Here is a 14,206-nt window from a genome sequence, read left to right as displayed (position 1 = left end):
TGGAAAAGCTAGTGGAGGAATGTGGGATTAAGCTCACCGGTGAATTTCTGGTACCTGCTAGCAGTAGAAAAAGGAAGAGGACATGGGCCTGACACAACTGTGAGGGGGGAAGTTACCAGATCTGTTAGGACTGGTTTGTAACTTCCTAAGAGATATCTGCAAACATCGAATTTGGAATTGGCCCCAGGCTGTGCATCTCTGTGCCTGATTCGGTTGTTTATGGAGTAATTGCAATTTAACACAAACAAAAGCTACAACAGGTATGTAATCAGTACAGTCTGTCATGCTTTTTATCTCTCTCACTCCCTCACGCTCAGACAGCTTCTATTTTTAAAAAAACTTCACCTGAAAATTGCCCTCTAGCTTTTCTTCAAATAATTTTGAAAAATAATAAAATAGATATTGTTGGAGATTGAAGAGAAATATTTTATCATTTGACTAGCTAAATGCTACTGATGTATCCTGGGAAACTGCTCACACTGCACATGCTCAGACTGCAGCTCAAAAGAAGCATTGCTCTGGGCAAAAATATCAAGTTCAAGCCCAGGCTGTTGGAAGAGGCCAAAGTCGTCAAGCAAAAACTTTATTGAAAGAACGAACTTGGATTTATGTGGTACCTTTCATGAACTCAGGATGTGCTAAAGTGCTTCACAGCCAAGTACACTTGAAATGTAGTCACGATTGTAATGCAGGGAAACACAGTAGCTAATTTGTACACAGCAAGGTCCCACAAAGAGCATCAGGATAAATGACCAGACAATCTGCTTTAGTGACATTGGTTGAGGAATAAATGTTGGCTAGAAAGGACAAGTGAATGGGTAAGTTTAATAAGATTGCAAAATATGTATTTTTGAGTTTTTACATTTTGTTTAAAAGATGATTTTGGACATTAGAATGATTTCTTTTCATGAAGTATTTGGAGTGAATTGATATTGCTCTTTTTTTAATTGGTGGGTTCTCCTGATTGGTCATTCAGGATTGGTTGTTTTCACAAGACCCCCCAGAGGCTGAATTTTAAAATAAATTGAGCATTGGGCACTGGTGAATCAAAGAATGGCAATGGGGAGAACAAACTTAAAAATTAACGGGGCACTGGGTGCCAAGGAATCAATAAATTGATAAATCAGAGAGTGGACTGGGAATGGGAATGGGGGGGTGGGGGCTGCAGCAGGCACCATCTTTTGGCCAGGTCACCAACCAGAATTTATTTATTTACTTTATTAGAGATTTTAACTGCTTATCTTTACCCAAATCACGACACTGCTCTGTTGCCTTGACTTTACTCATTAGATTTTTAAATTTCCCCTCAACAGCCTGCAGGTTGGCAGGCAGTTATAGTGGGTGCCGATTGGTGCTTGGGCCTTAGCTATTTACAATTTACATTAATGACTTAGATGAAGGGACCGAGTGTAATGTATCCAAGTTTGCTGACGATACAAAGCTGGGTGGGAAAGTAAGCTGTGAGGAGGACACAAAGGGGTCAATTTTGGAATGAAGTAGCGGGTGCGTTGGGGGCAGGGGGGCTCAGAAAATCGCAGAAATCCTGAGCGGGTTCAGAACCCAGCTCCAACCCGCAGACTTCTGGGTTCCCATTAGATGCGTCTGGGTGCGCGCGTGCCTCCCAAAAGCTGAAGTCCCACCGGCAATTAAAGCCGGCAGGATGATAGTTAAGAGACTTATTTAGATATTCAAGGTACTTAATTTTGTCCACATTAAGGCAGGGGTCCGATTTTGAAACATTCTCAGCGTGTTTCCCGAGCTGTGGGAAACACTCCATGTTCTGCCAGATCTGTTTCAGCCAGCAGCCAGTTGCACATTCAAATGCTTGTTTGATAGATGGGGAGGAAAGGTGAGTTCTTGCTGCAGGGCACTCAGTTCTTTCACACAAACCTTTGGCTGCGAGATCTTTGTGTTTTCACTGAAAATTCTTACTTTCCAATCACAATTCTTCTGTTCACGCATATTTAGCAACTTTTCGGACCCCCTCAAACTCTCACCATCAGGATGGGGGGGGCGCCATGGCCGCATTCACCACTACATCCGAGGATGAGCAACATCACTAGCCTCGCCAGGCACAGCGTCCACCTCCGCCACTTGCAGCTCCATAACACAGTGCTGCGCCACAGGCACCTGCACAAAAGCACAGAGGGCAACAAGAGACGTTGCAGGAGGCACTACCCTCGCCACAGGGTCTACAGACCGAGGCACACCTTTGTTGACCCCTCTGAGGAGCAGTGCATACAGAGGCCGAGAGTGAGTTGCCAGGTAATCGCAGACATCTGCAGCCTCCTTCATGCCGAGCTGCTCCCGGCTGGGCCGAGCGGCATCTCATTACCTGTCGCTGTCAAAGTTACCACTGCCCTCAACTTCTTCGCCTCCAGATCATTCCAGGGTGCCACCGGGGTAATCGCTGGGGGGGTCTCAGTTGTCTGCACACAAGTGCAAAAGGCAAGTCACCGACAGTCCGTTTCGCAGGGCCTCGCAGTACATCAACTTCGCCATGGACGACCTCAGACAGATGGAGAGGGCAGTGGGATTCCACTCTGCGGCTGGCTTCCCACGGGTGCAGGGTGTAATCGATTGCACCCATATAGCAATACGAGCACCTCCACATGAGCCAGGACTGTTCATCAACAGAAAGGGATATCACTCCATCAACACTCAGCTCGTTTATGAGCACCGCAAAAGATTCCTTCACGTGTACGCCAGATTCCCTGGCAGCTGCCATGATTCCTTCATCCTGAGGGAATCCAACATCCAGCCCCTCTTCCATGCACTGAACACCCTTAAGGGCTGGCTCCTCGGGGACAAGGGATACCCCCTGCACGCATGGTTCATGACACCTCTGAGGAACCCCATCACCGAGCAACAGCGTCAATATAACAACAGCCACATCGCCACCAGGTCTACAATTGAGCATGCTATAGGGCTGCTCAAGGTGCAGTTTAGGTGCCTTGATCGTTCTGGGGGAGCGCTTCAATACACAGGAGACAGAGTGGGATGCATTATAGTAGTGTGTTGTGCCCTGCATAACCTGGCACAACAGGGAGGGATGCCGCTTGAGGAGGCCCCATCCACATCTGCCACATTGAGGAGGAGGAGGAAGAGGAGGAGGAGGTGGTGGAGGAACACATGGGCAGAGCAGCGGCTCACCTGGCTGCTCGTGAGGCCAGGGAGTCACTGATATGTGAACGGTTCTCCTAACATCAGAAAGTGTGAAGAGTCCAGTCGTCACACTGCCTGGAAAGAGCAGGGCCCACACCAGGCCACCCACCCCTCCCTGCATAAAACAATCCTGCAACTACACATACACCCACTATAAAGTGACCCAACGGGTGGCATCAAGTGTTGCCATTCATGGTGAACCTCATGAAAGGGCCCTATCACAAAAGCCAGTCAAGAATGGGCAAGACATGGCAGTAGTGGTGAGAATGATAACATTTAATGTGACTTTAACAAAAACTAAATATAAGTGAAAAACATGACAGTCTGTCAAACACCCTTGTGCACACCCTTCGTGCTCACAAAACCTTTGCCTTTCTCTTGAGACTACTTCAAGGTGGTGCATCCCCTGTGGCTGCAGCAGAGGTAGTGGCAGGTTGCTCATGTTCATGCCCTGACTGCTTAGATGCTTTGGGCCTATGCCCTCTGGGTTTTGGAGCTGGTAAGGGCCCCTTCCAAATACTGCTCCACCTGCACCTGTGCAGGGGCTGACTCGGCCACCTGGAGAGGCAGCATTGCGGGTACTAGTTGAGAGGGGGGCAACGGGTGAGACGTTGTAGTGTTTTGAGTGGCGCCCCCACTTCCATGTCCCGTTTCACCATCATCCCTCTCCTGGACCAGGCCCACATCACTCCTACCACCCTGCTGGAGAACAGTTTGGAGGACACGTATGATGCCTTGGAAACCCAGTTGTAAAGTTTCTGTCTTCCTGTTTAAGGCGGCAGAATGCTGTTCACCCTGAGTCCAAACGGCCGAGGTCAGGGCCTGAATGGACTCATTTGTGAGCCGTGCTTGAAGCTCAACAGAGGCTAGCCTTCTCTCCATTGCAGACATTCCTGCATGAGACACTATCTCGGAGAGTTGCTCACGTCCCTCTGACAGTATCTCAAAGATTCCCTCCCGCATCTGTGCCACCATTCCACTCATGCAGGAGTTGGACTCCTCCATCCTCAGCGCTATTGTGGAGAGGTGGCACCTGTTTTAGTACCTCGTAAATGTGCTGCTGTCCCTCGATCATTCTCCTTTTAAAGGATGGCCCCCGGGGTTCAGCATCTGCATCCAGCTGAGCAGAGCCTGGAGAGGAGTGCTCCCACCGACGCGGACTCTCCGCAGCTGCCCCTCCCACCAGTGTCTGCTCATGCTCGCTTGTGTGTGGTGACTCACCAGGTGCCAACTCAACTAACTGAGTATCAGGACCCACCGAGGTGTGAGTATCTGCGCTGGTGGATGGCTCACTAAGATGGGACGGTGCACCCTCTGAGGCCGGCAGATCCTCTGAGGAATCGCCCTCTGCAGTCACCGAAGGCCTGTAAGTGAACAGAAGGCAATATTAAGCATCATCACAGATGTGTCATGTTGTGATGAGCATACTGAGGTGTTGAAGATGGCAAGGCATGTTAACATCAGTTCATATTGTGTGTGACAAATGTTAAAGTTGCTTCACCAGACGTTTGTGGGGTGCTAGTCTCACCGTCCCCGATAGGCACTCGAGGGTGCGGCTCAGCTCCAGCGCTTCCTGCTCCGCGTCTGTGAGGACCAGTGTTTGTGGAGACCCCCCTCCGGTCCTCACCCTCTCGCATGCATCTCCTAGAAGAGGACAAAGAACAGACGTCTGAGTGAGTGATGGTGATGTGGCCAACTGATGGATGCATTGCCTTGGGTGAGGTTGACTGTGGAAGAGATGCATCAGAGGGTGAGTATGAGACAGACACATCACATTGGATGAGGATTGGATGAGTGGTAGTGGTGGGATGACTAATGGGGAGGTGAGGAAGTGCAATGGAAGTGCAGGTGATTTGAGGATGAGCCTTAAGTGGGTGTGAGGAGTGATGTGATAGAGTAGTCTTGGCAGTGCAGAATGAGTTGTGAGGGGGGAGGTGGCGGTGCTGTGCAACACATATCTGGGTCAGTTTTATGTGCAACCTGAAATTGAAAGATGACAGGAAGCAAGATGTATCCAATGTGCAACACAGAATGTAGGAGAATCAGTAAGTGTATTCACTTTTGCTGACCTAGTCAGGTCATTGAAGCGCTACCTGCACTGGATCCAGGTGCGGGATATGTTGCTGCTGCTGGTGACCTCCTCTGCCACCTTGAGCCAGACCTTCTTGGTGGCAGAGGTAGGCCATTTCCTCCCATCCGTCAGGTAGGACACATCCCTCCTCCTCCTCCTTACCCCATCCAGTAGCATCTGGAGTAAGGCATCGTTAAACCTTGGAGCAGCCTTGCCCCTATGCTGCTCCATTGTGATCTGTGGGTGTTTGCTCCAGCAAAAGCCTTTGGAGCAACGGCCCTTTAAATAGAGCTCCTCCAGCTGATACCAGTGATGCGGGTGTGCAGTCTGCCTGCTGCGCAGCTTTCAGATGGCAAACCCGGAAGCCACGTTAAGTGGCACCAACTGAATCGCAATCGCGTGGGAAACAGACATTTTTTATTGGTCGGGTTACCCACGTGCCCAATCACTCCCCCGCCTCCATTCTAATATCGAGGCCAAAGAGTCTGCAAAGGGATATAGGCCGGTTAAGTGAATGGGTAAGAAGGTGGCAGATAGAGTATAATGTGGGGAAATGTGAGGTTATTCACTTTATTAGGAAGAATAGAAAAACAGTATATTTTTTAAATGGTGAGAAACTATTAAATGTTGGTAAGAACATAAGAAATAGGAGCAGGAGTAGGTCATCCGGCCCCTCGAGCCTGCTCCGCCATTCAACAAGATCATGGCTGATCTTCAACCTCAAAGCCATTTTCCTACACCATCCCCATCCCTTGATGCCTTTAATATCTAGAAATCTATCGATTTCTGTTTTGAATGTACTCAATGACCGAGCCTCCACAGCCCTCTGGGTTAGAGAATTCCAAAGATTCACCACCCTCTGGTGTCCAGAGAGACTTGGTTATCCTGGTGCAAGAAACACAAAAAGTTAGCATGCAGGTACAGCAGGCAATTAGGAAAGCAAATGGCATGTTGGCCTTTATTGCAAGGGGTTGGAGTACAAGAGTAAGGAAGTCTTACTACAATTGTACAGGGCTTTGGTGAGACCTCACCTGGAGTACTGTGTACAGTTTTGGTCTCCTTATCTAAGGAAGGATGTACTTGCCTTAGAGGCGCTGCAATGGAGATTCACTAGATTAATTCCTGGGATGAGGGTTGTCCTATGAGAAGAGATTGAGTAGAAAGGGCCTATACTCTTTGGAGTTTAGAAGAATGAGAGGTGATCTCATTGAAACATATAAGATTCTGAGGGGGCTTGACAGGGTAGATGCTGAGAGGTTGTTTCCCCTGGCTAGAGAGTTTAGAACTAGAGGGCAGTGTCGCCGGATAAGGGGTCGGCCATTTAAGACTGAGATGAGGAGGAACTTCTTCACTCAAGAGGGTTGTGAATCTTTGGAATTCTCCACCCCAGAGGGCTGTGGATGCTGAGCTGTTGAGTATATTCAAGATGTGGAGATGCCGGTGATGGACTGGGGTTGACAATTGTAAACAATTTTACAACACCAAGTTATAGTCCAGCAATTTTATTTTAAATTCACAAGCTTTCGGAGGCTTCCTCCTTCCTCAGGTAAATGAGGAAGGAGGAAGCCTCCGAAAGCTTGTGAATTTAAAATAAAATTGCTGGACTATAACTTGGTGTTGTAAAATTGAGTATATTCAAGGCTAAAGTAGATAGATTTTTGGACTCTAGGGAAATCAAGGGATATAGTGATTGGGCAGGAAAGTGGAGTTGAGGTTGAAGATCAGCTATGATCTGATTGAATGGCAGAGCAGGCTTGAGGGGCCGTATGGCCTACCCCTGCTCCTATTTCTTACGTAGCAATGAATTTAAAAGTTATAAAAACAGGGTTTCTCCTCTTGTCATGGAGCTGCAGATATAGGTGAAGCAGGAAACCAGTGAATGGAAATGAAGAAAATATATATTTTTTAAACTTAATAGAGCAGCAGGCACCAGTGAATTAATAAATTAAGGACTGGCCAGTGAATTACAAAATTAATATATCAGCGCAGCATCCAAAGTTTTGTTTGTGCCATGTCAAACTATAACAGAATAATTTGTAGCCGCATATTGCTGGCTGTGAGTTATGTTTATCTTAAGCTATTCTGCCTCTTTCTCAGTTATTTTAATTCTTCCACTGTCAATATTTAACCAATTGAGGATCTCAAGAGATTTCCATACCTAAATAAATACACCATCCACTTATATTGAGTATTATTTGAAGAATACCGAGAACAAAGCAAGAGTGCTCTCCTCTGTGCTCACTGGGAAGCCTTGGGCCTCTTTTACTCTGGGCTCCCCCTCCCCGCCCCGATTGCCTTCGATCCCAACATACCACTTACCCGACTGCCGAGGACCGATCCTGCGGGTCCCTGGCTGCGGCCTCCTGCCTGTGATCTTCCGCTCCCACCTGCCAGTCAGGTAGTGCATCTGGCCGGGTTCAGGCTGGACACGATGAAAGTTTATGGTAGTAAGGCCCGGCCATTAAGATCTATTTAAAACATGCCAATGAGCAAAGGTTGAATTTAATTAGTAAAATGGATGAGCTGCTAGAATTTTATACCTTTCAACAACTTGGTATCTGCAAACAAAAATTCTACCAGTAATACTTTCATCAAAAGCATTTATAAATACCCCAATAATACTTTCATTAACATTGATAAATGTTGACATCTTAAAAGCTGACATCTTAAAAGAAATAAGAAATCAAGGTTTAGAAATAGGTTAAAACTGCATTTAAGCATTTTGTTTGAGCTTAAAAGAATTTCCATGGAAATAAATTGGAATTGGGTGAAAAGTATGTTTCACTACAAGCAGAGCTAGTGTCAAAAAGTAGTTCAAGGCACACTGAGGTTCTACATACCCTCTCTACTGAATTTTTTTAAGCAACTAATCTGTAAAAGCTCAAACTGTTATTTATGATTCAATCACCTGCTATGCATTTGTTTAACCTAGAATTTTTCAAATATCTTCAGGGAAAGTAGGTGAACATTTGGTTACAATCAAAATTGGTGCTTTTCTATAAAAGGGATTACACACATTTAAATATCTTATTAGTAATTGTTTTACACATTATCTCCAACATAAATATGCCTTTGGTGAACCAATTAGTGTGAAAATGATCATTCTATATCTGTGGGGCAACAAATGGAAATGACTGGAACAACTATGTCAATGTGCTCTTAAAGGCTGTTGAAATAAACTTTTTAACAGTACCAATGATAAATGTTCTTTGTGTAAGAAAGAAGACATAAGCATTGACCACCATTTTCTCCAAAATTTTCTACAGTTTATTGACATGTCCGTGTGCAACAGAAACAACCAACTTCTTGTCCTGCAGCAAATACATACACAAGTCTCAAATAAAACAATATACAATGAAGCACCATCATTCAAATAATGTCTATTTTAATTAAAACAAATTGAACTTACTAGTACATCACAATTTACAGAGTTTGAGAATGATTATACAATTTCAAGTAGAGCTAAACTTCATCAACACAAAAATCAGATCCAGCAATTTTCAAGTCCTGAGTTTCTGTAGAACATTTATCATGCCTGTGAGTCACCCATAGTATCAAATATGACTGGAGCACTCCAGAAATGAAATTGAATTTTTAAAAAATCTTGTGAAAATGTCAAAAAAAAACTCTTTCAAACCATCCGCCCATGTCCATGTTCCACAAGCTTACATCATCTTGCATGAAAAAAATCTTTGGCTTTTCTGCCGACATGGTTCTCATTAATCAACTAGATTGTGCCAAATTATGAACCGCAGGTGAATTTAAAAAAAAAACTATCACGTCCCAAATCCTGTGGTTAATTTTCCTTTTTTAAAAAATAATAAAGAAGTTAGTGTTGTTCGGGGATTAAGAATACATGAAATCTCAACACAGCTCACACTTTCCATCTTCTGCACTACAAGGAAAGGCACTGCAATTGTATTACTCTTACGACCAGTATCTTTTACAATACTGTACATAGTTATCATTACGAAAAGCTAAATGATATTTGTCCAGGGGCCAAACCCAAAGGGCATGAGCCCCAGTCTTCATTCCTGGGTTCACAATAACATGAGGAGCTGTAAGAGTACATGACTGAGATTAATGGCTTTCTTTTTACTGCTGGACACCAGGCCGAGCTGATCAGTACTAGAGTCACTACCAAGTTGCAACTGAGGTGGTTAATATAGGTACCTAAAGCAAATTCTTTAATACCAGTCTTTTCCCTTGAATCCCTAATTAACTCATCACAGTTCTGATTTGTTATATTCTATTTTTTCTTGTGCTAGATACACATCTTTTCTACTAGCACGAGAAGTTCACAACAGTGCCTCAGGAGTTGTGGCCCTGTGCACAGTGCATCAATAGAGCAGAACACTACACTGTATAAATGCTCCTATAAAACAATTCACCATTACAGGCAATAAATAGCAATTTAACTTAAATTTTTTTTTTTTAATTGATCCAATACATAGCGCTCTGAAGAAATCAACACTAACCGGAACTTGGACACTTTTAAACAGCAAACTCTAGTGTGGTGGCTTTGTCAAACCCCACAGAGCTGCACCATTTCTATCCAGCTTATCCTGAAATCTGTATTGGTTTGAATTCACCCCACCTCCACAAAAAGAGTGCCAGAGTGTCCACTATGTATGTCCACCCCACCCCCCCCACCATCTTGTGCCTATGTTTCAGATAACGCTGTTCTGTCTGTACATATTCCAACTTGTTGCCGGAAGAAAATATAAAAGCTTTAATTAAGCCCGCTGCTGAACACAAGATTATTTTTAATGGATAGAACAGAATACTGAAACAAACCTAAACTCTCTAGCTGCCTTAAATCTCTGGAATGCACTGCATAAAACTTTGCTCTAATGACCATCACTACCGTGTCCATACTAAAAGTGTTCTTGCATAGGCATTCAGTGGAAGATACTTTTCTATACATTTTGAATCTATAGCATACACCAGACCAACTTGAGGTCCTCCAACCTGTACTACTGCCGCTGAAACAAGCCCTTTCTATTTGTCAGTCTCAAAGGTACGCAGCGGATTTCAACCACAGTCTCCTTGCCCCCAAAATAAATGGGTGCAAATAATCTTTAAACAAGAGCAAATGCAGAGTTGGCCATCCCGCCTAGCAGCTCCTACGGCTTGACTGTTCCCTCTGATGGTTACTGCAGCACCACTGCAGCATTAGCTTCATTCAACCGTGCTTCGTGGCACAGGTCACTGCATTTTGCGCTGCATGCTGGAAGTCTCACCATGGATTTGGTTGCCATCTGCATGTGAAGAAAAAAATAAATATTCAGTAGTCACTAATATTAAGGATGGCTTTTTGGGAGGGAAAAAGAGTGAACTTTGGGAGAGTGAATTTTGGGCTCAAAATCAGCATTTTCCCACCCAATGTTAGTACTGAGCAAGCTAAACAACATAGCTCCTTCCAACTGACCAAAAATATCCTGAGCTAAATTGCAGAAGCACATCCACTCCTATCAAGTGGGGCATTTATATTTCTTACACCAGCCATCTATCCTTGAACCCCAATTAATAGGCCGGGATAGGAAACCAATTGTAACAACCCAACCAGCGCTCCAGCTGAACATCACATCTATCGCTCCCCATGAACAGTGAAACTGGTTTGGACTGGACATGAGAATGTGCAGCTGCAGTCTGGTCACATCAAAAATGATGAATCTGACAGGGTGGCAGGAGTGTTGTTCTGTTTTCAATTTTAATAACCCTCATTCCCTCCCCCGCAGTCCCCCCCCCAAAAAATGTAGGCAGATTTACACTGAGTTACATCAAGTCTACAGCACAGAAACCTTCTCCAATGCCTCTATATCCTTTTAATAATAGAGGCCAGAACTGTGCACGGTACTCCAAGTGTGGTCTAACCAAGGTTCTATACAAGTTTAACATAACTTCTCTGCTTTTCAATTCTATCCCTCTAGAAATGAACCCCAGTGCTTGGTTTGTCTTTTTTTATGGCCTTATTAATCTGCGTCGCTACTTTTAGTGATTTGTGTATCTGTACCCCGAGATCTCTTTGCTCCTCTATCCCGTTTAGACTCTTATTATCCAAGCTGTAAGTGGCTTCCTTATTCTTTCTACCAAAATGCACCACTGCACATTTATCTATATTGAAATTCATTTGCCAATTACACACCCATTCTGCAAGTTTAATGTCTTCTTGAATTTTGACGCATTTTCCTTTGTATTAACTATGTCCCCCCAATTAGGTGTCATCTGCAAATTTTGAAATTATATTTGATTCCCAAATCCAAATCGTTAATGTAAACCGTGAACAATAGTGGTCCCAGCATCGATCCCTGTGGAACACCACTTCCCACCTTTTGCCAGTCTGAGTAGCTACCCTTAACCCCTACTCTCTGTTTTCTGTTTTGTAGCCAGCTTGCTATCCATTCTGCTACCTGTCCCCTGACTCCACATGCTCTGACCTTAGTCATGAGTCTACAATGTGGTGCCTTATTGAAGGCCTTTTGGAAATCCAAATTGATTACATCTACTGCATTATCCTTGTCTACTCTTTCTGCTACTTCTTCAAAGATTGTAATAGAATGGAACATTAAGGATTGCACTGCAACATTACCAAATAAGGAATAGTACAATTTCAAAATTTTCATGTGTCTGTTTTGAATATTTTTTATTTGAAGACTGAATGCTAGAGGATACGTAACCCAACAGCGCGAGGGAGATGAATTAACGTGTGGTTGGAATAACAAGCTTACTGAAAAAACCTGAGCTCTCAATTATGTTGAATCAACTTCTAACAGTTTTGGGATCAGTAATGCCTGCATTTAAAAGTATTCAATACTCTCAGAAATGCCATCATAAGGATAATGAAGCTAATCTTCCATTTTTAAAAGCAGTACAGATCGTATTTCAAAACTTTACCTGCTATGCAAACAATAATTAGTTTTGAATGATGAAAGGTCAGACATTAAATACATATGTACCTGCTCCAGTGCAGTCCTGTATGTCCTTGGCAACATCTTTACAAATGTACAAGTACTAATTTAGAGAATAAAGTATTTTGTTGCTGCCAGAACAGTAGCTTTTAACTTTTTTAATGCAAGGCTAATTAGAACTAACAATGATGTGGAGATGCCGGTGATGGACTGGGGTTGACAATTGTAAACAATTTTACAACACCAAGTTATAGTCCAGCAATTTTATTTTAAATTCACAAGCTTTCGGAGGCTACCTCCTTCCTCAGGTGAACGATGTTCCACATCGTTCACCTGAGGAAGGAGGTAGCCTCCGAAAGCTTGTGAATTTAAAATAAAATTGCTGGACTATAACTTGGTGTTGTAAAATTGTTTAGAACTAATAAGGCATACACAGTTGAATAAAAGGAGAAGCCTCACCCTTCAAACAGAGCAGCTCATGGGCCTAACTAGCTTTATGGTTGTAGCTCACCATTGAGAAGCATCCCTCTAAAATTCACTCATATTATGTTTCTCAGTGGTTCAATCCAAGCATGCTATTTAAAAATAGGTATGTAACCAGACCGTTGACTTAAGGTTTAGGTTAAACAGTACTTACAACAATTCAGATTGCTCAGTTATTTTCAAGTCTTATCACTGTATTCGAGATTCTTGCTGTAATGTAACTTGCTTTGTGTGAAACTTCAATGCAGATTATTTCCAGGCCAAGTACAATGACAGACACAATAGTGAGCCTATTGTATCCATCCTGAACCACACACTGCCTGAGAAATGGCTCAGGTAACAGGTTAAACATGAACATGTGCTGCAGTTTCCTCAACCAGACTTCCATCAAAATGGAGGTTCTGGTGGGATAGCAGGAGCACATTCCAAAATTTAAACTAAATTTTTAAAAAAAAAATTACATTTACTGTTACATTATCAGTGTTGGTGGTATAAAATTAATATTGTAATTTAATGCAAGCATTATCAAAATAAGGAATACAGCTTTTTGGAAGCTGATTTCCACTTATAGCTAATGGAATATAATTTAAATAGCAAGACAAGATAACAAACCATTTTAGATAGTACAAAATAAATATCTCAAAGCTGTAATTACAATCCCTCAATAGCCAGACTTTGCCTCTTAAAATTCTCTCCACACTGACACATAACTTCCAAGGTCAGACTGTTGGCAAAATAAGAAAAAATATGAACACTTAAAAAGAAAAAGTGACACAAAAAAATGGAATATGTTAGTTTCTGTACAGAAACTGAGTGTCACTAAAATTGAAGTAAAACTTGACATGCCTGACAATACCACATTTAGCTATCTGGTATCCTGATGGGATACACTCAGTGGGAAGAGACACAAGTCACATGCTGTATTACCTTGGAGAGACTGCTGTAGGTGGGTGGGTAAAACGGCATGTGGAAGTTGCACTGCATGGTGAGGGGTTGTGTGTAAGCCAGCAAAAATACCTAGAGGAAGAAGAGGGAGAAAAAGAGCCGATAGGTGAGAGTGGAAAGCCAAAGCTTTGAACACTACAGCATGCAGCTTAGTGATTTGGTTATTTCAGCACAGTGATTGGTTATTTCAGCACAGCCATCTGCAATAATAAGTACAATCATTGGCTAAAAGGATGTCAACGTGATTTTGATGCCATCGACAATGCACAGCATACTAGTGACTGCTCAACGTCAAGGTTGAGAAACAGTTCAAAATGAGACCAAAACAGCAGGAAGCATTAAAAGAAAATCAACCCATCAACCACCAAACAAAATGTGAAAAATTTAAGGATGTTATTTTAAACTATTTTTCCATTGTTCTCCATTGCATTTCCACATTTAATGCTTAAAACATCATGACTTTATCATGGAGTTTCACTACTTTACATTTTGGACAGTGTATAAAGAAATACAATTTCAGCTTCTTAATCCTCCACACACATCACACACCTTGACAAAGGATTTTTTTTCCAGACTCAATAACTCCTGGTCACTTTTGCTTAGGATATCAGGTGCCACTATTATACATATT

At 43.1% G+C, this 14,206-nt stretch overlaps 1 protein-coding gene across 4 annotated transcripts in view; it reads right to left on the bottom strand.

Moving 5' to 3' along the window:
• Positions 1-8,480: 8,480 nt before the first annotated feature.
• The window catches only part of LOC137340679 (ubinuclein-1-like), a 55,891-nt gene continuing 50,165 nt past the window's right edge, over positions 8,481-14,206 (bottom strand). For 2 of the 4 annotated variants that reach the window (XM_068003330.1, XM_068003332.1), the window contains exons 17-18: positions 13,558-13,647; positions 8,481-10,497 (exon numbers count right to left, since the gene is read on the bottom strand). In XM_068003330.1, coding sequence (XP_067859431.1) covers positions 10,445-10,497; positions 13,558-13,647 — 143 coding nt within the window. In that variant the 3' untranslated portion in view covers positions 8,481-10,444. Of the gene's footprint in view, positions 10,498-13,557; positions 13,648-14,206 lie in introns of those variants that run through there. The other 2 variants (XM_068003333.1, XR_010966854.1) reach the window with 2 other exon arrangements.

The sequence above is a fragment of the Heptranchias perlo genome, chromosome 22 (genome assembly GCF_035084215.1).
Source record: "Heptranchias perlo isolate sHepPer1 chromosome 22, sHepPer1.hap1, whole genome shotgun sequence".
NCBI lineage: Eukaryota > Metazoa > Chordata > Chondrichthyes > Hexanchiformes > Hexanchidae > Heptranchias > Heptranchias perlo.
Note: the sequence above shows the minus strand (reverse complement) of the source record. Positions and strands in the feature narration are given on the sequence as shown.